Here is a 24799-nt window from a genome sequence, read left to right on the forward strand (position 1 = left end):
TTGGAATTCATTTGCAAATTGGATACTATTAATTTAGGCTTAAATAGAGACTGGGAGTGGCTAAGTCATTATGCAAGGTAGCCTGTTTCCTCTTGTTTTTTCCTACCCCCAGATGTTCTGGTTTAACTTGGATTTAAACTTGGAGAGTGGTCAGTTTGGATGAGCTATTGCCAGCAGGAGAGTGAGTTTGTGTGTGTATGGGGGTGAGAGAACCTGGATTTGTGCAGGAAATGGCCCAACTTGATTATCATGCACATTGTGTAGAGAGTTGTCACTTTGGATGGGCTATCACCAGCAGGAGAGTGAATTTGTGTGGGGGGGTGGAGGGTGAGAAAACCTGGATTTGTGCTGGAAATGGCCCACCTGATGATCACTTTAGATAAGCTATTACCAGCAGGACAGTGGGGTGGGAGGGGGTATTGTTTCATGATCTCTGTGTGTATATAATGTCTGCTGCAGTTTCCACAGCATGCATCCGATGAAGTGAGCTGTAGCTCACGAAAGCTTATGCTCAAATAAATTGGTTAGTCTCTAAGGTGCCACAAGTCCTCCTTTTCTTTTTGCGAATACAGACTAACAGGGCTGTTACTCTGAAACCTGACAACATGAAAGTGACTCCGCCGCCTCCCTCATGTCCCCCCTTGCTTCCTCGCTCTTTCTTCCCCTCTCTGCTCCACTTCATGTGGCCCCGCTCCCTCCCCGCATGGGGTTCCCTTCCGCCCCTCCCCGTGTCTCCTCCCCACCGGGTGGCCCATCTCCCCCTCTGCGCCCCTCACCTCCCCCCTCTGCGCCCCTTCACGTCTCAGCCTACGAGGCCCGGGAGCCCCGGACGCCTCCCCTCAGCCCGGCCCCGGGCAGGCCGGGCGAGTCGGACTCTCCAGCCCCCGGCTCCGCCCTCTGAGGGGCGGGCGCGGAGCAGGAAGGGGAGGGCGGTGGCGGGGATCCCGGGCTCACATGACCGCTGGCGAGATGGACGGGGAGGTGCCCGCAGGCTCGGGCGGAGCCGCCACCGGTACGGAACGGGGGGTAGGGGGGCTGCGAGGGCTGCTTCGCCTCGGGAGCTGGGGCGGTGTCCTCCCCCGCAAGCGCGCCGGGCGGGGTGTCGGGGCCTGTCTCCCGCACCACCCAAGGGAGCCGGGCGGGGTGTCAGGGTCTCTCTCTTCCTCCCCTGTAACCACGGGGCCGGGGGTAGGAGGGGGGGTATGTGTCAGGGCTGTGTCTTCCCCCCTCCCCCCCCAGGGGCCGGGCGCAGGAGGAGGGGGTGTCAGGGCTGTGTCTTCCCCCCTCCCCCCCCAGGGGCCGGGGGTAGGAGGGGGGGTATGTGTCAGGGCTGTGTGTCTTCCCCCCCCCCCCCCCGGGGCCGGGCGCAGGAGGAGGCGGTGTCAGGGCTGTGTCTTCCCCCCTCCCCCCCCAGGGGCCGGGCGCAGGAGGAGGGGTATGTGTCAGGGTCTCTCTCCCCTCCCCCCCCCGCAGGGGCCGGGCGCAGGAGGAGGGGGTGTCAGGGCTGTGTCTTCCCCCCTCCCTCCCAGGGGCTGGGCGCAGGAGGGGGGGTATGTGTCAGGGTCTCTCTCCCCTCCCCCCCGCCCCCCCAGGGGCCGGGCGCAGGAGGGGGTGTCAGGGCTGTGTCTTCCCACATCCCCCCCAGGGGCCGGGCGCAGGAGGGGGGTATGTGTCAGGGTCTCTCTCCCCTCCCCCCCACCAGGGGCTGGGTGCAGGAGGAGGCGGTGTCTTCCCCCCTCCCCCCCCAGGGGCCGGGTGCAGGAGGAGGGGGTGTCAGGGCTGTGTCTTCCCCCCTCCCCCCCCAGGGGCCGGGTGCAGGAGGAGGGGGTGTCAGGGCTGTGTCTTCCCCCCTCCCCCCCCAGGGGCCGGGCGCAGGAGGAGGGGTATGTGTCAGGGTCTCTCTCCCCTCCCCCCCCCGCAGGGGCCGGGCGCAGGAGGAGGGGGTGTCAGGGCTGTGTCTTCCCCCCTCCCTCCCAGGGGCTGGGCGCAGGAGGGGGGGTATGTGTCAGGGTCTCTCTCCCCTCCCCCCCGCCCCCCCAGGGGCCGGGCGCAGGAGGGGGTGTCAGGGCTGTGTCTTCCCACATCCCCCCCAGGGGCCGGGCGCAGGAGGGGGGTATGTGTCAGGGTCTCTCTCCCCTCCCCCCCACCAGGGGCTGGGTGCAGGAGGAGGCGGTGTCTTCCCCCCTCCCCCCCCAGGGGCCGGGTGCAGGAGGAGGGGGTGTCAGGGCTGTGTCTTCCCCCCTCCCCCCCCAGGGGCCGGGTGCAGGAGGAGGGGGTGTCAGGGCTGTGTCTTCCCCCCTCCCCCCCCAGGGGCCGGGCGCAGGAGGAGGGGGTGTCAGGGCTGTGTCTTCCCCCCAGGGGCCGGGCGCAGGAGGAGGGGGTGTCAGGGCTGTGTCTTCCCCCCAGGGGCCGGGCGCAGGAGGAGGGGGTGTCAGGGCTGTGTCTTCCCCCCAGGGGCCGGGCGCAGGAGGAGGGGGTGTCAGGGCTGTGTCTTCCCCCCAGGGGCCGGGCGCAGGAGGAGGGGGTGTCAGGGCTGTGTCTTCCCCCCAGGGGCCGGGCGCAGGAGGAGGGGGTGTCAGGGCTGTGTCTTCCCCCCAGGGGCCGGGCGCAGGAGGAGGGGGTGTCAGGGCTGTGTCTTCCCCCCAGGGGCCGGGCGCAGGAGGAGGGGGTGTCAGGGCTGTGTCTTCCCCCCAGGGGCCGGGCGCAGGAGGAGGGGGTGTCAGGGCTGTGTCTTCCCCCCAGGGGCCGGGCGCAGGAGGAGGGGGTGTCAGGGCTGTGTCTTCCCCCCAGGGGCCGGGCGCAGGAGGAGGGGGTGTCAGGGCTGTGTCTGCTCCCCTCCCCCACCTAAGGAAGCCGGGCGGGGGGGGTCGGGGTCTGTCTCCCCCCCCCCCAACCCAAGGGAGCTGGGTGCAGGAGGCGGGGGTGTCGGTGCTGTCTCTTCCTTCTCTCCACCAACTGGGAGATGGACATAGGAGGTGGCAGGATTCAGGGCTGTCTCTTTCTCTTTCAGTTGAACTGGGGGTGTCAGGGATTCCTTGCTCCTCTCGGCCTCCCCAAATAAGTTAGGCAGGGGAAGGTGTTTGTCAGGGCTGCCTTCTCCCTTGCCCTCACCCCTGAAAAAATGCTGAGAAGGAGGCATGTCAGAGCTGCCTCCCCTCTCTGGACAGCTGGGCTGGGGCCATGTGATGGCATGTACCAGGGCTGCCCCACTCCACCCATTTCCAAAGAAGACTTCACGCTCACAGTGTTGGTCTGCAGAGATGCCTTGGCCAGTCCCATTTCCCAGGGACGAGATGTATTGATGTGCCCTCCCCATATCTTGGCGATGACCAAGCCACAAAGAGGCAAACTGACTTGCCCAGTGACTCTGTGGATCATGGGGTCTGTTAGGACCTGGCTTACTGGACTAGTCTTTCCAAGGTTTTGACCTCAGGCATGAGTTGGGTCCATTCTCATCTTGTGCTTAGCTTGCCTCCTTGTGTAGGGAGAGAGCTGGTAGTGAACTCATGTATCGTGGCTGAGGTTGGGGCCTGCCTGTAAGGGAAGCTGTTACCACTGGAGGGTAGAGAGGGCTAATGGATTGCAAAGTCGAGTGGTTTTTATACTGAATGAATCGTGAACAAGACCACAGTACATTCAGGGCACTGTTTGCATTTGTTAAAGATGTGGATACATTTTTAATGGTTCCCTTCTCCATAATTTAATCTAAAAACCGAATAGTCTAGCAAACTGTAAAACACTCTCACTGGGAGTTATATAGCTGGACACTTTCATAGCTGCTAAAATGAATTTTTTTTAGTGTGTTTTGTTTTACTGTGGCTATGTAAGTGGATTCAGTGACACTTTAAACACTTGGTGAAATTTATGATGCAGTCTGCTAGGTACTGTCGTCATAGATAGTCTGGGCAGACTCTCCAGGATGTGGACCACTTCTCCTTTCCCAATTGAGGCAAGCCAAAAATAAATCCTAACTTGAAAAAGACATTCAGCTGCATTTTCTTAAAACTTCAGCATTGGGAGCTGCTCTTAAGATCATGACGTTGTGTGAAACTTGCAGCACATTCTGCTAATGCTAGTTATGCAATGAGAACGGGAGGGAGCTTCTGATGTGTCTTATTTACTTGTTTTTAATATATGTTTTTTAATTCACTAGACTCCTGGTAATTAAAGATGGGAGGGACAGTTGTATGATCATCTCCATCTCTCTGAAAGGCAGAGTACAGCCCCCTGAAAGCTGATCTATTGGATATTAATCAGATATCAATTGCAGAAGGACACTTCTCTGCCAGTTTTCTCTTTGAGGGAGGAGAGAGGGATACAGTTAATTAGAGCAGGTTCAGACAGCTGATCACTAATTATTGTTCTGTGGGTAGTGTTTTGTGTCCACTTGAAAACACACAAAGGTAGAGTTAACAAAAAGTAAGTAGGTTTTATGCATGAAAGAAATAAGAAGTTTGGTAGGATTGCTTCCAGCATCAGGTATGTGCGTCCTTTTGTTAACCCTACAGATATGGGGTTACTGCATTTCTCCCCCCCATGGTCATGTTTGTAAAATAAATCTGGGCTGTTGCTGCCAAGGACCAATGTAAGAGATTAGAACAAGTGTCTTTGTGAGATGGTGTTTTATAGTGCCAGAGAACAAGCTTGGTTAGGCGTGTCTGTTGTGGAAAGTTCTGATCTGGCTGTTTTAGGAGGCTTATAATGATGAAACAGTGATGGTGTTTTGGCATAGGCTGTTTCTGTCTAGTACTTCTGTAACTGACTGACCTGCTCATCTTCATTTGTCTTCCTCTGACAAATATTGTAAACTGTGGGAGTGAATTGGGTTTTAGTGAAGGAAGCCTTGGCTGTGGAAGGCAGGGTAGACTGGAGGAACTTGAACCATTACTTTTATCTCTAGCATCGTGGTGTGGGTTTGATGGTCCCTGTTTAGTTTGAGATGGTTGAGCTCCTCTTCTGTGAACCACCACAGTTTGGCTGTGTATGCTCTAGGAAGGCCAAAGACTTCTCTTCTCTACAGTAGTGAGGCTTCAGACAGGCTGTTGATGGATTTTCTGTAGAGGGACAGGTGGACAATCTATTTGCCTTTCCTTGTCCCTAGAATGAAAGGTACTTTTAAACAGAATCTGGTTATAGAAGGTTAAAAAGTAACTTTTTTATTATTGGTGCAAGTCACTCTCTCAGAAAATAGCTGGCACTGGTAAATTAATTTTTTGGTTGTTTATGCCTGTATTGCAGCTTGTTTGGAACCGATGATTTTTATGGCTAGTCCTGAAAGCCAAGTGCACTGCTAAATCCAGATGTTTATTTTTCTCTAGTGGTAAATCTTTAACTGTGTGTGCAGACCTTGTGCACCAGAGAGGAGAGAATTGTACCGGTTGCAGGCAAGTGGAATTTGCCCACTTCCTCCCCCTGAAGCTTTCAGTTTTGAAAATAAGGTTTGTAAACGCACTGGCTGGGAATTCTACTCTTCAATAATATTTGGAAGCGGGGTGAGAGATTGGTTTAATTGGTGTTGTCTCCAAACTGGTCTTTTGCCAATGCACTTATTTTACTGCATGATAAATCTATAGTTAAAATACTTTGTCCCTAGTTTTCTTCTTAGATAGCCGCTTCATGTGCAAGGGAGGAAAGAAATGATAGTAGAGCAGGATAGTTGTTCCCTTTGGATGGGGTTCTCCAGGCCTGAGTAAATGGGGCGGTGGGGACTGCAGAAGCTTGACAGTTTCTAACTTTAGAACTACTCGTGGAATGTACCTAATGCAGTTTCTTCTTGCTGGGAGATTCTAGCAAGGCTGCGGTGGCTGGTGACTTCCTGAAAACCATCTTCACACAGGAAAGTGTTTTGGGCAGCAGTTACATGCCTAGTCATTAAGCTCAGGTTATCTTTTGAGTTCAGAGGGCTAAGCTTTGTTTCAGTTACTGTTTGCTTGCTTTTTATCTTCTGTCACATCCATACCTTAAGAGCAACAGTTTATTGATATTGAATTGAGGACTCAAGTCTGCACTGGCCATGACTTTGCTTTCTCTGTAGTCCATGGAAATATTCCTCAATGGAGTCTTTCCTATAATCCTGTTATTTCTCCAATTTGTAGCTGTATCTCAGTTAATTATTATTATTTTTATTATTGTAGCTGCACATTGGGACTATGATCTTCTGCCTTGCTTGTGGATGGAATGTGCTCTGTGTAGAGTATAAGGACTCCTTGTATTACCGAGACTTGGAAAATCACGTAATCACTTGGAGAACAAGCAGCAAAGTTGAGTGGACAGGGCACAAGGCTGGGGCTCAGGAGGCTTGGGATCAATTCCTTGTTCTCTCACAATCACTGTGTGACATTGGACAAATGATTTAATTTAGCTGCAGGTTTCCCTTCTGTAAAATGGGGAGAATGATACTTATCCTTCTTTGTGAAGCATTTTGAAGTCTGTGACTGAAAGGCGCTGTAGAAATGCGAAGTGTCATTATTTTATTAAACAGTCTTCAGGTAACACAGTACCCAAATGTTTAGAGTGGTGCCATTAACTCCCTGCCTGATCCACAGAATCAGAAGTGAAGGCTGGAGCAGCCCGTGCAAGTGCTGAAGCTCCAAGACACAGGCTTGAGACTAAAAGATCTTCACCAGGAATGTTTGGGCTGGAGAGAAATGAAAAGTGAAGAGCAAGATCTTGCTAGTCCCCACATCATAAATGCTTTGTAATGATCTATTATGGAATTGAATAGGTGTCCTTTTTGGGTGTGTGTGGCAGGTCGGCATGGGATGGAGGTTGCAGGCAGCTGTATGTTGGAGAGAAGGGGGGAGCAAAGACAGTATAATTCACAAGCCCTCAGCAAACAGAAGTTACAGCTGAAGGGAAACGTAATGGATAGCTTACTTTGAACCTGGTCAGAAGAATGCCTTCTCTTTCATGTTGAACACAGACCTGCATAGTAAATAGAAAATTCTACTGGACAAAGTGGACTGGATTCTCCTGGGTCTCGTCCTGGTAGATCAGATGAATTTACAGGAGATGTAAAAACAAGAAAAACTCCAAACACTTGAATATCAAAAGCATGCTAGGCCCGTTGATGGGGGAAGGAAGGGCTTCCTTGCAACACACTTTTAGAGTTACTGTTTTCTCTCTAAGAAAAAAGAAAGTACTTGTGGCACCTTAGAGACTAACCAATTTATTTGAGCATAAGCTTTCGTGAGCTACAGCTCGCTTCATCGGATGCACAAAAGCTTATGCTCAAATAAATTGGTTAGTCTCTAAGGTGCCACAAGTACTCCTTTTCTTTTTGCGAATACAGACTAACACGGCTGCTACTCTGAAACGTGTTTTCTCTTTGACATTTCAAACTATGCAAGACCTTTCAACATAAGATGAGGGAGGGAAAACAAATTGAATTTTCAGTTGGGGGACAAGCCAGATGTTCAAGGAAGGTTGGTATGGACAGGAAAGGGGGAATTAAGAGGTGAGGGGAGACAGAGGGGTTAACTGATATAGTAAATAGATGCAAGTACTTGTGGCACTTCTTTTCCTTTTCCTTTTTCTTTTTGCGAATACAGACTAACACGGCTGTTACTCTGAAACCAGTAAATAGATGATAGGTTTAATCTGTAACTCCTGAGGTTTTTGTGGAAGGGGAAGGGACATGCTGATGAATGATACTTATATTATTGTTTCAATGCTCCTGGCTCAGAAGTGTGAGTGAAACATCTGTTTTTGCCAAGGGGAAATCTGAGGTCTCCCCATGCATAAATGTACAGCTCTGGCTTTCCTCTTTTGAGATGTGAAGCCACCTCTTCTCCCTGAGGCTTTGACCTGTGATAATGATGAGGAAATTTCAGCTTCCCTTCCTGAGGGGTTAGCTTTGTTGCTTCCAGAACATTTTTTGTCTTCTTGTAGGAAATCTGCTGTTGCTAACATAATAAATACTTCTAAGGCACCTTACATTTGAGGATGCCTGAGCACTTTAAAACCATGAATTAACTTAATCTCAAAACACCCTAGTGAGGTAGGGAGTTGTTAGTTTTCCCCGTCTGTAAAATGGGGATAACAAAGTTTGGAGAGTTTGACTTGACAGAATTTGCCCAGGAATAAAACTCCTACCCCTTGATTCTATGTCCTGTGCTTTAACCACTAGACCAGGGATTGGCAACCTTTGGCAAGTGGCCCATCAGGGAAATCCGCTGGTGGCCCGGGATGGTTTGTTTACCTGCAGCGTCTGCAGGTTTGGCCGATTGCAGCTCCCACTGGCCGTGGTCACCGTTCCAGGCCAATGGAGGCTGTGGGAGGCGACGGCCAGCACATCCCTTGGCCCATGCTGCTTCCCGCAGCCCCCATTGGCCTGGAACGACAAACCGCGGCCAGTGGAAGCTGTGATGGGCCGAACCTGCAGACGCTGCAAGTAAACAAACCGTCCCGGACCACCAGCAGATTTCCCTGATGGGCCACTTGCCAAAGGTTGCCAATCCCTGCACTAGACAAACCTTCCTCTTTTTAAAGTAAATGTGTGTGCACGCATGCATACAAAATTGATATAGTGTAGCAAAGCGACCTGTACTTGCAGGTGGAATTTGCACAATAAAGACTTGCAGGTCTTGTGATCCTATAGATGACCAATTATAGAGAGTGCAAATTGGGAGTCTTCCTGTCGTCTTGGACTAGGTGTATGCACACAGGGAATTTATCAATGAACTGCCAAGGGATGGATGGTATCCGTGACTATTTTTACCCAAATTTGTGTATGCTGACATAAGAGTGCAAAAAGAGCAGCTTCCTTTGAGTTATTCTCTATGTAAAGGGATGGATTGCAGAAGGTAGCTAAATTCCTTCTGTTTGTTACTAACACTCCCTTATGCTTTCATGGAGCACTTCATACCTGATGCCTCTGGCATATATACTGTGCTATATGTAAACATTACTATGTGGTGGTCTGCTGAAATCAAAGGGAATGTTTTCACAGGTGTAGCTGTACAGCTCTACACAGGGCATACATAACAAGAAGGGTTAAATATTTTATTATTTCCAAGGGGGTGCATTTAACTTCTTCTATCAGTTGGCTGAATGCAGCTACTCATACCAAAGAATTCACACCATTATCCACTAGTCCTGGCCAAGAATCTTGGGTCTGTTCTTAAACTGGTTTCTTTGACAGTAGAGTGAAAAATGTTGAGCAGTTTTAGAGTGTGTTGTTCTGTAGGGTTAATATTAATTCCATGGTAGTGTTTTTCCCAAAATACTGGCAGCTGTTCTGAAGTTATCCTTTTGTGTTCTCTGACTGCTGGTCTGAGAACACAACCAGTACAAGTGCAAGTTTAACCTGCTTGGTCACCCAGGTTGTATTACACATGCTGATGTTTTTGAACAATTTATTGTTAATACTAGGGCTGTCAAGCGATTAATCGCACTGTTAAACAATAATAGAATACCATTTATTTAAATATTTTTGGATGTTTTCTACATTTTCAAATATATTGATTTCAGTTACAACACAGAATACAAAGTGTACAATACTCACTTTATATTTTTTATTACAATTATTTGTAATAAAACAAAAGAAAAAGTATTTTTCAGTTCACCTAATACAAGTACTGTAGTGCAATCTCTTTATCATGAAAGTTGAACTTACAAATGTAGAATTATGTACAAAAATAACTGCATTAAAAAATAAAACAATGTAAAATTTTAGAGCCTGCAAGTCCACTCAGTCCTACTTCTTGTTCAGTCAATTGCTCAGACAAAAAGTTTGTTTACATTTGCAGGAGATAATGCTGCCCGCTTCTTGTTTACAGTGTCACCTGAAAGTAAGAACAGGTGTTCTCATGGCATTGTTGTAGTCGGCGTCACAAGATATGTACGTGCCAGATGCGCTAAAGGTTCATATATCCCTTCATGCTTCAACTACCATTCCAGGGGACATGTGTCCATGCTGATGACGGGTTCTGCTTGATAACAATCCAAAGCAGAGCGGACCGACGCATGTTCATTTTCATTATCTCAGTCAGCTGCCACCAGCAGAAGGCTGATTTTCTTCTTTGGTGGTTCGGGTTCTATAGTTTCCTCATCGGAATGTTGCTCTTTTAAGACTTCTGAAAGCACACTCCACACCTCGCCCCTGTCTGATTTTTGGAAGGCACTTCAGATTCTTAAACCTTGGGTCCAGTGCTGTAGCTATCTTTAGAGATCTCACGTTGGTACCTTCTTTGCATTTTGTGAAATCTGCAGTGAAAGTGTTCTTAAAATGAACAACATGTGCTGGGTCATCATCCGAGACTGCTATAACATGAAATATATGGCAGAATGTGGGTAAAACAGAGCGAGGGACATAAAATTCTCCCCCAAGGAGTTCAGTCACAAATTTAATTAACACATTTTTTTTTAACAAGCGTCCTCAGCATGGAAGCATGTCTTCTGGAATGGTGGCCGAAGCATGAAGGGGCATATGAATGTTTAGCATATCTGGCACATTGCAGTGCTGGCTACAAAAGTGCCATGCAAATGCCTGTTCTCACTTTCTGGTGACATTGTAAATAAGAGGGCAGCATTATTTCCTATAAATGTAAACAAACTTGTTTGTCTTAGCGATTGGCTGAACAAGAAGTAGGACTGACTGGAATTGTAGGCTCTGAAGTTTTACATTGTTTTGTTTTTGAGTGCAGTTATGTAACAAAAAATTCTACATTTGTAATTTGCACTTTCACGACAGAGATCGCAGTGCAGTACTTGTATGAGGTGCACTGAAAAATACTATTTCTTTTGTTTATCATTTTTACAGGGCAAATATTTGTAATAAAAAATAATATACACTGATTTCAATTACAACACAGAATACAATATATACGAAAATGTAGAAAAACATCCAAAATATTTAATACATTTCAATTGGTATGCTATTGTTTAACAGTCCGATTAACACTGCGATTAATCGCGATACAATTTTTTAATGATTATTAATTTTTTTGAGTTAATCGTGTGAGTTAACTGTGATTAATCAACAGCCCTAGTTAATACATATTTATGTGTGTGGTATCATAATTTACACATGCATAGACATGGATGCATAGACAATCTTGCAATTTAAATAAGCTACAAAACATTTCAGGAGAGATTGGGTCTGGGATTATTGATGAGGAGAAAGGATTTATTGAAGAAGTGGGTGTTAGGCAGGGGACTAGGAGAATAAGGGGGTGCTTGATAATAGATGAAGACAGGAAGAGTAATGCAAGGTTTAGGAGTAAAATGCCTAAAATTGCCTAAAATTATGATGGGCAACACATGTCTTGCAGAGATCCTCAAGGTGGGGTTTCATTCTGCATTTTTTCCCCCTATTGTGCAGTGTAAGCTCTAAACCCCATGAGGGCCATTCACATTATTAACCCTTTGGAGGCTGAATACTTTTCATAGGGTTGCTCTGAACATTAATTTGGGTGGATTTATGCCAGTGTTCTGAGAGTTACAGCTAAATGTTGGAGGATTCAGGATTCCTCCTGCAGGTTCTTTTTCTCAAATTTTGAATGCCCATCTTTCTCCTCCTGTCTGTTTCTAAGGATTGCCATTTCTTGCTGAACCTCTGGTTTGGAGGAGAGCAAGTGTCTTATTGTGGAATTTTTACTTTATTTTATATGTCAGCAAGCTGGATGATGGGGAGTGAATATTGGCATATGGAGGAGGGGGTTCTGCATTAGTGTTGGTTGACCCTGTCCTCTCAGGAAATGGGTTGGTCACATTTTAACTAGTCTCTGTTTAGAAGATTGTTTTCCTGTCATTCTTCCTCTGAAGTGAGTTACTCACATGACAGCACAGAGGAGCATGGAGTTCTGTGTGAGGTGCTCAGATAGCCTTGAGTCTACACATGAAATAAGTTATTAAATAACCTGAAGGTGGAAAAGGGTACTCTCAGCGAATTGGGTTTAGGTATGGAGCAGGGATAAGATAAGCCCTCTCTACAATGGGATGTTTAATTGCATGTTTTTATAGATTCACAGATTTTTATGGCCAGAAAGGACCATTAGATCATCTAGTCTCATCTCCCTGTGTATCACAGGCCACTAAATTTCACCCAGTTATCCATGTATTCGCTTGTGTTTGGCTAAAGGATATCTTCCAGAAAGGCATCCAGTCTCCATCAAGAGATGGAGAATTCACTTAACATTTCAGCCCTTGTCCTGGGGTATATTCTGCATCTGGAGACAGTTACTTGAAAGCATGCCCTTGCGCCAGGCTTCTTTAATCTGTAATTTGGAACAAGCACTGGGGTATTTATCATGTAGATCGTGCTGTCTGTGTACACTGCATTGGGAGAACTGTGCCAAATAGAAAACCAGTCCCTGTCCCGAGGAGTTTCCAAGCTAAATGCTTGAGAGGGTACAAATCAAGACAGCAAACTCAACTATCCCAGTATGGTCACAATTGCTAGAATGCTTCATGGGAATAGGTGGATAGTCAGAAGCCTGGTGGTGAGTTTGGTGTGCTTCAGAAGGCTGCTCCAGATGTCTGAGGCAGCATGGAAGAAGGCCTGAAGTCAGAAGTGGGTGAAGGCGCTGAAGAGCGGTTAGGAGAAAAGCTTGGATGGCTCAGAGGGCCTGTGGGGTGTGGAAGGAGAGGAAATAGAGGGTTACAAGGTGGGGAAGAGCTTCTGAAGCTGATCTAACTAGTGATTAGTCTCCTTGATGAGACAGCATCTCTGTGAAAGAAGCTGTGGCCCCAAATTGTACACCTCCTAAGGAGTCAACCAAGTAATTTAAAATCCCTCTTGGTGTTGGATTAGGAAAGGAGAAATCATCTCTTTCAGGTGCTTTTCTGGTTGTAGGACTGTGAATTAATTCTGTGGGTTGATTTTAACAGTATGGGATGATTTGTGTCTGTTGGGTACTGTTGACTGAAGGCATTTAATATCATTACCAAGCTGAAGTGGTACTGCCTTTGATAAAAGATTTACTTATCAAAGTGCTGCCCTATCAAAGATGAAATGGGGGAGGATTCTTCTACTGCATTAGAGAACCAACCTGCCTTTTACCTCAATACCTTTGTCCTGACCTCACTGTCTTCTACCTCTCCTTCCCCCTTTCCTAGTCCAGTAGAAGCCTTTGTAGCATCTGTCTCTTGGCTGGAAGAACAGATATGTTGCAATGTCATCCATGAGTAAACACTATTAACATTCAATCAGATTGCACTGATTTCTTCCAAGTTCTGGCACGTAAATCTTCTAGACGCTATTATATAGGCAGTTGCCAGGTGATTTGTTATCCTGAGCAATGCTGAGGTTTCAAGGCTCGCTTCTTTGAGTCACATTAGCAGGAATCTGAAGACTAACTAGACTTGTGGGGTATGGTCACTTGTCCTGGATTTGATTTGCTTTACTTAAAAAAGTCCAATATCTGAGGAAAACTGAACAAACTGCCTGATCTCTATGTCTTGAAGCAGTGTGTTGGTGGAATTGCAGATGGACTAGTTTTCTGCTTTATCTGGGCTTACAGCAAACAGAATGTAAAACCTTATCATAAAGACAGGGCTTTCAAATTAAGATAAGGAGCCTTTGATTCTGCCTTCTGTGAATTAATTTCCTTTTCCATACCCTGGTGTTATACAGTTACCTTCTGTTGAGCTATTGTTCAAAGCCCCTCTGTTAAGTCACTGGAGGATGTTAACGTCTATTGATCCTAAAGCAGCCAGATCTTTTCTGCTCACAAACGTTTAGCCAGTTCAGCCAGGTGGTCCAGGTCCTGCCTGCTTGGAAGGATAGCATGGTTATAGCTTCCCTTTACAGTGGGATTGGAAACAGGAAAGGAATCTCTATTTCCTGTGACCCGGGAAGCATTTATATGAATTTACCTGTTGCACAGTATGTGTAATTATGCAGTAAAGTCAAGCTGTTTAGCTGAGCTGCAATATGTTGTTTAGTAAGGGAGTACCCCAGATTAATATCCCCTTTCTGTATTAGGTTGTTCCCAAGGGAGGCGGTCTGTATTTCAGAGCCACTCTTAGTTCACTGATAATGTATTACTTAGAATTATTGGGGAACCTGTCTGTCTAAGCTGCACAGCTGGGTGCTTGATTTCACTGTAAGAAGCTGCACCACCTAGGACGCATGACCCTTGGTGCGGGAAGTTGGAATCTTATCCAGAGCTTGCTCTGAGTAAAAATTTGCCCAGTTGGCTGCCCTATTCAAGAAGCCTCTTGTCTGGAGCTTCAGTGCACGGAGGTGCTAAAGCTATTAATGGGACTAATTAATTTCCACATACCCCACTATACTATCATAGAGAATAATTACGTTCTGTCAAGTGAAGTGCCTCCTTTCTTTCTAGTGACATATGAAAGTAATATTTTAATTCCTACTCCGCAGTGTAAAATAACAGTTTCTTTCCTTTCACAATTTGTTCTAGACAGGATCCAAGAGTGCTGAGCTAGGTATTCACTTAGCTTGGCAGATTCTGTTGTGGTGGGAGCTGCACAGACAGGAAATGCAGGCCTCCTAGCTGATTCACAGAACAAATCTGGCCTGTAACAGAAACGCGGAGCTGGCTTCATGACTAGGTATAATAGGTGATGCTCAGGGCGTTGTGCAGAGGGAGGTACTGAGTATGCTAAGAGTAGGGGAGGTAGTTAAATGGGCAGAGCCTCTTGTGGAAGGAGTGGCTTGGTTGCTCTTCTGACTTGTGTTGAGGTGCTGTGAGAGGACGTAGCAGAGGAACAGGCTTCTTCTTTCACTCAGTTTTTCTTTCAAAAATGGCAATTTTCTCTTCTTTCTTTTAGACTTGGCAAAGCCTCCAGTAATTGAGCCAAAGGATCCGGAACAGCTGCTAATGCAGACGCCCCAGAGAAACCCACTGCTGCTCTCCCACACCCTACAGGAGCTGTTGAGCAAGGACACGGTGCAGGTGGAGCTTATACCTGAGAAGAAGGGCCTCTTTCTGAAACATGTGGAGTATGAAGTTTCCAGCAAGGTAACGCGGGAGAACACCGGTGTCTGTGGGAGAATGTGTGTTTCCTCAGGAGTTTCCATGCAATGGTTTAACCTGGATTCAAAAGCCAGATCATTTTTTTTTTTAATCTGTTCAATGTATTGGTGATGCTGGTTTGAGTCAGGCATTCATGGAGGTATCTTTTACAGTTGTGCCACTGCAGCTCAATCCTAACCTCTGCTTTTCCGATACTGGGCCTCTCCAAAGCAGGGACTGACAAGTACTGTTGTCGTTTTGTAAGGTGAACGGACACCCTCTGAGGACTAGAGCTTAACGACCAAACTCACTTGAAGACTAGACTGTATATGAATGCACATATGGCACAGCCAGCAGCAATGCAGGTTCTCCCATACCTCTCCCAGTTCACTTCCCCAATCCTGACTGTAGGGACCACCTTTGGAGCAGGAGGGGAGTTCAGTTTCTATGTCCCATTCAATTTTTGTCCCCTTTGTGAGACTGCTCACTAGTGTCTTCTGTGATGGGTTTTTTTTTTCTTTTTCTGATGAGGCTATCTGTCCCATAAGAACTGGCCCAAGAGCACCAGCTCACTCCACACACAGGTCACCAAAGAAGCAACTGTCTGACAGTGTTGTAGCAGTTTTCAGTCACTACTGTCCTCAGCCAGAGTCACCTTCGGATCACAGGTTTGAGAGACTTCTTATCCCATTACCAATTCCCTGAGCCATCGTTCTTCCGACAGTTCTCTTTCTGTGTAATGAGATTCTTCATAAAGAGGCAGTAGCTATGCCTTGGGCACCAGCTTAAATCTGCAAGAGCAAATCTGACTGCTGATTGCCGAGCAGACATGAGAAAGCCCTAAGAGCTGTATCCATTGTGCTCCAGTTATTAATCTTGTTGGGTTATTTCTGAAATGGCACAGCTCTGCAATAAGAACTAGCAGTGTACGATGCACATGTGACGTGGATGGATGTGATGACATTTAGTCTTTTCAACATGCTATTCCATCAGCCAAATGTGGTTTTTAAATGACTTGCCAACGTGCCTTTTGAGTGTCTCTCTTTGTGTGCTACATCACTCATTTTGGACCCAAATTAATCTCCAAAACCTGGGTGTTCTCACTGTTCATTCCTGCAACCTGACATCAGAAATGCAAAAATCTTGAAACTAAGGTTATAAGAAACTTTAACGCTGTTTTAGGAATCCCACAACAGTTCCTACTTTCTCCTCATTCTGCTGCATGACTCACTAAAAAGGTCAAACAGCTGGGTTTTGGAGGGCTGAGAACTACGTTTGTTCAAAGCTGTTTTGCTTCCCATGGCATTAGACCTGGTTTGGTGGATGTTACCAGGAACACCAGCATTGAAATGCTCCTTAATGATGATAGGGTGCTCATTGAAAATTGTATTGTTCCTTTATGTCTTTTTGTGGAGGAATTATGTGGACTGACAGCAAGTTTAGGGACATCTACCACCTCCTTCCAGTAACCCACAGAAAACATTTCCCCTTTCCTTTATAAAATGTCTTTGCCCCCATGTTTTGCGTGTATGGAATTTGAAATGTGCTCTTTGCTGAAACTCTTGTTCCCAAAGGGACCTAACCCACCAGCAAGCTATCTAAGTGCATAATTGAGAGGTGGCTGGAGGGTTCTGTGTGACTTTATTTTTTACTGTTCGCTTAAAGCAAGTGGTCTGCAAATCCAAGAAATGTACCAGCCACTCTCTTCAAGTCCCACATGTGGCTTTAACTCCTCCTGGCTGCAAGGAAATTACTGAAATGCTGTTATTGTCCTGTCTGAGTGTTGTGAGGTTTCTCTCTCTATTGCAGCGCTTCAAGTGCTCTGTGTACAGGCGGTACAATGACTTTGTGGTATTCCATGAGATGCTGCTTCAGAAGTTCCCATATCGTATGGTGCCGGCACTTCCTCCAAAGAGAATGCTGGGAGGTAAACCTGGGTCTTCCTAGTGACTGGATGGGCTTTGGTATGCATGTGCTCATGAGAATACAGTCAAGAATGCACATGTCTCGAAGAATCCATAGCATTTGTTGTTCTCTGGTTCAAAAAGCAGCGCTGACAGTGTAGTGCACACCGTGGGGAGGCACTGCACTGCATTGCTGGAAGTCATTTTCAGATAAGACATGAATGTAAAGTTCCACTGGCGACTCTCCAGGTGTAAGTTGAAAATCCGATGGCATTCATGAAAAGAGTAAGGCTAGCCCTAGAGTGAGGGATAGACCTAGAATAGGGAAGAGTTTCAGCTATTTCTTTCCCAGTAAAGTAGGTTATAATGTCGATGGTGCTGACGCACATTGGCGAGTGCAGAATGGCTACTGTATCATTGCAGTATGTGCTGTAGCACGTCGCTTTGTGAAGTGCTCTGAGTATGAAAGGTGCTTTAGACACCCCTTCCCTCTTCGGTGGCGGGAGAACCATAGAGATGGAAAGTGGGGGAAATCATTTGTATATGAAAAGGTTTAAATGCTCCAGGAGAAATGAGTGTATAAAAAATGTTCACACCCCTCAGTGAGAGCGTGTCTTACTCCAAGTTTTCTTTGTTCAAGCTTATGGCCTTTATTTACAAGCATGGAGACTCTAAGTAAATAGCTTCTGTAGGCTGTGTCATCTCCCCCGGAAACCTTTCTGTACCAATATTGGTCACATGAATTAAGTAACTGTCCGTATATAAAAGGTAACTTCCTATCAGAGAGATCCTTGTTCTTCTCTGACAAAAATCACCTATCTCAGGAGTAGCTTTTTTCTTCTTTAAAATCACAGTGTCTAGTTATGTAGAGTCAAAATAGAAACTAAAAAGATGAATGATGGGTTTGGAATCAGACTGTCATTTCCTCCATATTCTAATGGTTACAATGTACTTGTGGATAGTGAAATACTCCAAGCTTGACTACACATCAAAGCTACTTTGGATACATCTTTCTCTAGTCTGAAATCTTGACACGTTTAAGTTTTATTTTTATTATTTAATACATTACATAAGTCTTTTATACAGTTCTGTTTTGTTTCTGCTTTATCTGCTAAAGAACAAGCCTTTCACTGTCTTGTCTTCTGCCCATATTGCCAAGCTTAACATTTCACAATAAATTATTCATTTAATTTAAGGAGTCCACATTATGCCATAGAAAAAGAAGAATCAGAAATTAGTGAAAGGTTCTGGCGCAGGGTTTAAAGTGAACCAGAACAGGCCAGAATGATGATTCTGGAGCTACTCTGGTAGTGTTGTCAATTTCTGCAGAATGTAAGATGTCAGGATGATTTTTTTTTTTTAAAATATAACTCTTGAGGTTTCAAAGGTAATTCTTGAATATGATCTAATGCAGTGCAGTCTGTGAGAATTTGAAGACCTACAGCCTGAAACAATACCTGTGAGAAGAGTGACCTGCTCCTGTTAATATTAGTGGAGAGTTGACGCTTAAACTGAACAATAACTAATGGCAACAATATTGAATGTCAACACTATTTCACTGCTGATCATTTTATTTAAGAGGATTTACCAGTGAGTACAGATATCATAGAAGTTAGAGAGGCAAAACATCTATTAGGTTATCTTTTTCCAGCCCCATATTAGTACTGGATTATTCTCTACTGTATATCTTCCACTCCTTTATTCTGTTTGTTTCTAAATTATCCAAATGTTGGCTTCCCATGGGAGACTATTCTGTAGTCCAACAGATCTCACATTTAGGAAGTTATTTGCCTTCTGATTTTTTTCCCCATCTTAATTTTTCCTTTTAAAAAAAAATCTCCTTGTTGCTAGTTCTGTCCAGGGTTGTGCATGAGCCATAAAGAAAGGGGGTGGCAGTAGCCACTAGATGACGAGTGTGTAGCAATTGGAACGGATCAGAGTTTCACCACTCTCTCCTTCCCTTCCATGCACTTGGACTTGAGTTTGTCTTTCCATGCATGGTAGTAAGTACTGATGACCTAGAAAACCTTACAAGAAACAGAACTACTGTTCAAAGTTTTCCTGGCAATTGCTGTTTCACTGCATGTTATCAGTGGGTGGCTATGTCTAGTTAGATTAATAAAACAGGGAAGCAGAATTGCAGAGCACAAGATTTTAGGGAGTCTGAGTGGACTTGTGACTTGAGCAACTGAAAATCACTTTGTGGGGAAGGATCATTATGGGACCGCTGGTGGCCAACAAACTCAAGTTAAAGGTGAACGAGGAAGCAAAAGGCTGTGATGCCCTTCACTGTCCCTTTACGATGTGAAAATGTTGCCAGAGACCATTCTAATAAGCTGTGTCGGGGGTCACTAAGCTATTTGTGTACTTAGAAGGCTGCATCATTTTCTTTGCAATCCTTTCTTCTCCCTTAAAAAAAAAAAAAGAGCTGCTACCCTTTTTTGTTTTTTTTTTGTTCAACTTTACAACTATCAGCTCTGGACTTCACTTCTTCCTGGAAGACTTTAGCGTGATGTTTGAATTACTTGCATAAGGACATGACAGTAGTCTGAAATCTGAACCCCTCCCATTTCCAGGAGGATGAGTTGCTGAACTTCTTGTAGCCTGACAATTAGGACTTAGGAGAGCTGTACCTTTAGGGTTTAGTTTATTGTGAATTGCCTACCACGTCCTCCAAAGGTCTCAGCAAAGTCTTCCACAGAAAAGAAGAAAACCAGTTTTAACAAAACAAAAAACAAATGAACAACAAAACACAACACACCAAACCAAAACAAACAAACAAATCCCAGCCCAAACAATGTATGGGGCAAGGGAACTTCTGGGGAAAATATTTTGAAGCCACCTTTCCACAACATAAAGGAGCAAAAAAGGGTACAAATGTTAATTTTGCTTTGCATGTCATCTATTAAAGATATGGGGTGATTCACTTTGTAGTTGGACCAGAATTTGTAGCAGGTGCTTTTAAAAATTATCTGTATTGCAGTAGTTCCCAGATGCTCCACACAGGATAAGAGTCCCATTGTGCCAGATGCAGCATAAACATAAAGGAAGAGAAACTCCGGCTACGTCTACACTATAGACCTTACAGTGGCTGGAGCTGCGCTGCTGTCAGGTCTCCCGTGTCATTGCTCTATGCCAAGGGGAGAGAGCTCTCTTGTCAGCATAATTAAACTACCCCCAACGAACGGCGGTAGCTGTGTCGGTGAGAGACACACTCTCACCGACATAGCGCTGTCCGCATCGGCGCGTCTGTTGGCAAAACTTACGTCGGTCAGGAGTGTGTTTTTTTTCACACCCCTGACTGACAAAAATGCTAGTGTAGACATAGGAGCTTGCAATCTAAGGGTCCAATCCTGCAAGTTCACACTGCTTAACTTGACTCACCTGAGTAGTCCTGTTGAGGTAAATAGGTGCAGAAGGGTTTGCAGAACTTAAGACAAGCTGTAACAGACCATTTGAGGGTGTGGGGGTTTGCAGTGTTCTGATAAGTAATGGCTAGACCAGTGAACCCAGCAGATCTGTTGCATGGAGCTGATGGAAGGCACCGATAGTACTGTTCTTGGGTTTTGCTGCAGATGTAAATGCAAGGGAGCAGTGGGACATGATGCTGCCTTACCCTCGTTCTGAGCCAGTTGCAATGCCTGATGCATTAACACTAATGTAGTGTTCCCTCCTGTAGCTGACCGAGAATTCATAGAGTCTAGGCGGCGGGCTCTGAAGCGTTTCATTAATCTGGTGGCTCGACATCCCCCTTTCTCGGAAGACGTGCTCCTGAAGCTCTTTCTCTCCTTTAGTGGCTCGGTGAGTACTTGTTGGTGATGCCACGTGTTTGCACTGGGAAACAGTTACCGAGTTTAGAGCTGCCTGTTGCCTGCACATTTGTCATCCTCACAATTGTGATCCTGGCTACCAGGGGCTAGTGGAGTATATCGTCCACACTAGGTAACTCTGCTACTGGACAGTGGGATGTGTTATCTCTGCAATGCTGTAGGCACGATACCTTAAAAATAATTCTTTTTCCTGTGGCAATATATGTCACACCACTCCTTATCTCTGATGCTCCCCAGAAAGGTATTTGACCAGGGGAGAGCTAAGAAACATTGTTCTAGGACTTCTCAGTCTCCTAATGCAGACTTTTAGCACAGGAAGAACTTTCTCCTCAGACGAATGCAGCATTTAAAGTGGAGGGTTAACATTTATATGTGTTTAAATTTTAGGAGAAGAGGGTGATACAGGAGTTGGAAATTCATAGAGAGAGATGGGTCAGGGCCTACAAATGGACTCAGTATGTGGAATCACTTTTTTCCATGCCTCATTCGCATGAGGGGTTGATTTTTTTCCCTCAAGGTGGAAGGGTTAAATGTCATGAAAAGGTGGCCCCTTTCCATGTGTAATAAAAGCAACCATCAACTGTGGATTGTTGCTTTATTGCATGAGGAGGCCCTGGTTTTAACAGGATTGAAATTGCCATTCATTGTCACTGTGTGAATTGCCAGATGGGTTTAATTGGTTGGTTGGTGGTTTCTTTTGCTTTTCTAGGATGTGCAGAACAAGCTGAGGGAGTTGGTACAAGGTGTGGGAGATGAGTTCATGACTTGTCAACTAGCCCCCCGGGCCAAGGTATTTTTCTTTATGGTGCATAATTGCAGTCTTAATACCAGTAGCCCAAGTGCACAAGGTCTTGTATCTGCTGGGTAAAAGAGAGGGGCTGTAGTTGAAAGGGAAAAGAGCAATTTCCACAGAGAACTGTAAAGGACCTTCTTTTGACTTGATCTTCTGTTTTCTTCGTAACAAAACATATAGCTGGTTATTTCCAGGCCCAGTATGTCCAGCTTGGGTCTGTTTAGTAAAATGATACAAAATTAGTGTGAGAGAAGTCTTTGTCCAAATGCACATTCTTTCGGTAACTATAAATAACCTACACAGTTTGAAAGTTCATCCTGTCGCTTACTATTCCTTTGTGTCATAATCCCTCTTTGTCTATGAGAGAAGCTATGAATCTCACCGTGGTTTGTTCATTTGTTTGGGGAAGGCTGCTGTACCTTAGTTGTGTATCTTGCTTGCTGAATCTGACATTGCTGCTCCCCTGAGTTGCTTGCTTTTGTGGAAGTTCAGCCTGGGGTGAGGGGAAAATAAAGCAGCCAGTGAGGGTTAAATGTTGCTTATGGGTTTGTGGTTTTTTTTGTTTTTTTTTTAAATGGCCTTTACAGTACCTCGCATAATGGGCCTCTGGTCTGTGACTGGGGCTCCTACGTGCTATTGCAATAGAAATAAATAATAAAGATGGTACCTTTATTACTCAGCAGTCCTGCCCCCTATGTGTGCATTATTCACAGTGCTTGACGCTAGGGACTATTCAAACTTTTACTGATGTTACCTCTGCAGAGCAAGCTCAGCTATTGGAGACTGCGGTGGATCCTACTGTGGCCCATGCATCACCAGTAGAATTGTTAACTGAGCTGTGGTTGCACAATGTTTTACTGATGAGGTACAAGCCAGAAGCAGCTCAACTCAGCTTGTAATACCTGGTTGAGTTTGCAGGGCTACAGTTAAGAGTTCTGACCTGGAGTCACTGATAGGCCTGGAACATCATAATGCCATTTTCAATGGCTCCTCTCAGAACATAAAACCATTTTCAGTGTCACCAGGTTAAGACTCCTAATCTCGTTGTTTGTGATTTATCGTGCAACTGAGTCCATTACTAAGATCTCTTTTGCTGCCTCAGGACTTCCTCCCAGCCGACATCCAGGCCCAGTTTGCTGCCAGTCGAGAGCTTATCCGAAACATCTACAACAGCTTCTACAAACTGCGGGACCGTGCAGAAAGAATAGCTTCCCGCGCCATTGATAATGCCTCAGATCTTCTCATATTTGGAAAGGAACTAAGGTAGATTAGGGTGTGAGGACTCCCTCTAGAGCACACTTCTGTGAACAGTCTTGAGTTTTAAAGAGAGCAGTAGGTGTACCAGTAGAATGTCTATGGGAATGAGACATGTCTTTCTGAAGACGCATGGCACAAACCAGGTTCGCGTTTTCCTGTTGCAGAGAGAAGAAAACATAGTAGGTGTGTTCCCCTGGGTGAGGGAGAGAAAACAGCATTGACATTTTGGATCTGATTTACACTTGTGTGAAATGGTACAGCCCCCAAGTACATGGGGGTGTGGTCATGCACATTCATAGACCCTTTTACATGCTGTATATGTTCACACACGCCGCATTTTTGTTTTAAATTGAAAACACTAATATTCTTGCTAGTGCACAGTTTCTTTCATTTTCTCTCGTTTGTGTGCATACACTCACCCACATATACGGGTCCCAACCTGCTATCACTGTGCTGTGCTGTTAACTTGACCCTTCTTGGGGAGTAGGTATAAACTTACTGCCACCTGATTCCTAGGGGACTCTATTTCCCCAGAGCCTACTAGTGAGTTTTGAGAGGGGGAACTTCCAGTAACTGCTGGGATGGGTAAATCATCACACTAACCGAGCTGCTTAGTGGCAACTGACTCACTGCCTCTTCTTTCCTCTCCCAGTGCTTTGGGCTCAGACACTACACCACTTCCCTCCTGGGCTGCTCTGAACAATAGCACGTGGGGGACTCTGAAACAGGCCTTGAAAGGCTTGTCTGTCGAATTTGCGCTGTTGGCCGATAAGGCTGTACAGCAGGTGAGTTCCTTTGCCATTTGCTTCTCCTGTATTATTGCAATTGTTGCACTGAGAGGGGTGTTTTTGCCTAGTGTCACCTCTTGATTCATAGGCCTTCTAGGCATGGGTGCCCCAGAAATTACTTCCCCTTTCTTTGCAGCTATGCAGGCATCAGTCTAAAGCCATGTCCAACTGGCCAGGTATGCTACTGGGCTACATGTTCTGACTGGTGGAATTAAACTCAAAGGTGTTCAGGCAGGGAAAGCACAGTGAGGAGGGGAAAAGTGGGGGGAACCTTTTTAAAAGGTTTAAATAAAGTAAATAGTGACTGTCCCAAGCTGTCCAAAAATCCTGTACTCTGCCTGGCTAAGATCATATGGTGAATATAGTCCAGCAGAACCTGTTTCTGTATCCAGTTGTGACCTTCACCACTTGTTAAACACTACATGAAACTCATTCAGACAGAACACAAGAGGTCTTTTTGCTGTTGAAACAGCACAATGTGATGATGACCATTGGAATAACACGAGCAAATGGCAATCCAGAAAGACGAGTGATCGTTTCTCTTCACTACAACCATCACTTCATGCTGCTAAAGATATTCTGGGTGCTTTACAGATAAATAAAACCAGCTTCCTGCACCGAGGATCCTAAGTTCTTGAGAGCCACACACATAACACGGACACAGGAAGGGAGATGGGACATAAACAAACAAGCAAGTGCTGAAGTTTAGCTTGTCTCTTGTCAGCTCTGCTTTCTGTTTCATTAAGTCTTCTAAGTGCTGGTGTTTATAGGTCACCTGGAATAGGTGTGTCTTAAGGAGGGAAGATTAAATCCTGGTGGATTCTATGAGTGCAGGGGTTCCAGACAGAGCTGCATGGAAAACCTCAGAGGACTCATGATGCCAACCTCTTGTTGCAGTGATCAGGCAATCCGAATGCTATTCCTGTTCCAATTAGTTCTGTGTTCATCCTAGTGTCCAAGCCTAAAATCTCCAGTCCCGTTGTGAGAGCTGCTTGATGTAGCTATGTAATGGTTGGTGTGCCCTGGAGATTACAGTGGAGGGTCAACATACTGGCTGGGTTTGAGGAGCTGTGAAGTGTGCTCTTGCCAGGCTTATATGAAATGTACTTGTCTCTTGTTTTCTAGGGAAAACAGGAAGAGAGTGATGTGGTGGAGAAGCTGAACCTTTTCCTGGATTTACTTCAGTCCTATAAAGTGAGTGCTGCTGTTTCTCTGCCAGTGAGAAAGTTGTTGAGAACAGTTTTGTGCTTTTTAGAGGGTGTAACGCCAAGTGAATGGAAAACTAGCTGGACAGTCAGTTCAG

The 24799-nt window shown here is 45.7% G+C and overlaps 1 protein-coding gene across 1 annotated transcript in view; it reads left to right on the plus strand.

The window, feature by feature from the left end:
- Positions 1-605: 605 nt before the first annotated feature.
- The window catches only part of SNX8 (sorting nexin 8), a gene marked incomplete at its 5' end in the record, with an annotated part of 31195 nt that continues 7001 nt past the window's right edge, over positions 606-24799 (plus strand). Inside the window, 11 exon segments of the mRNA XM_084641291.1 lie at positions 606-748; positions 750-849; positions 852-892; positions 894-1012; positions 14740-14930; positions 16734-16851; positions 20508-20629; positions 21368-21448; positions 22554-22714; positions 23361-23493; positions 24622-24690. Of these exon segments, the coding sequence (XP_084497417.1) occupies positions 606-748; positions 750-849; positions 852-892; positions 894-1012; positions 14740-14930; positions 16734-16851; positions 20508-20629; positions 21368-21448; positions 22554-22714; positions 23361-23493; positions 24622-24690 (1278 nt within the window).

This window comes from Lepidochelys olivacea, assembly GCF_965140295.1.
Source record: "Lepidochelys olivacea isolate rLepOli2 genome assembly, chromosome: 10".
Lineage (NCBI taxonomy): Eukaryota > Metazoa > Chordata > Testudines > Cheloniidae > Lepidochelys > Lepidochelys olivacea.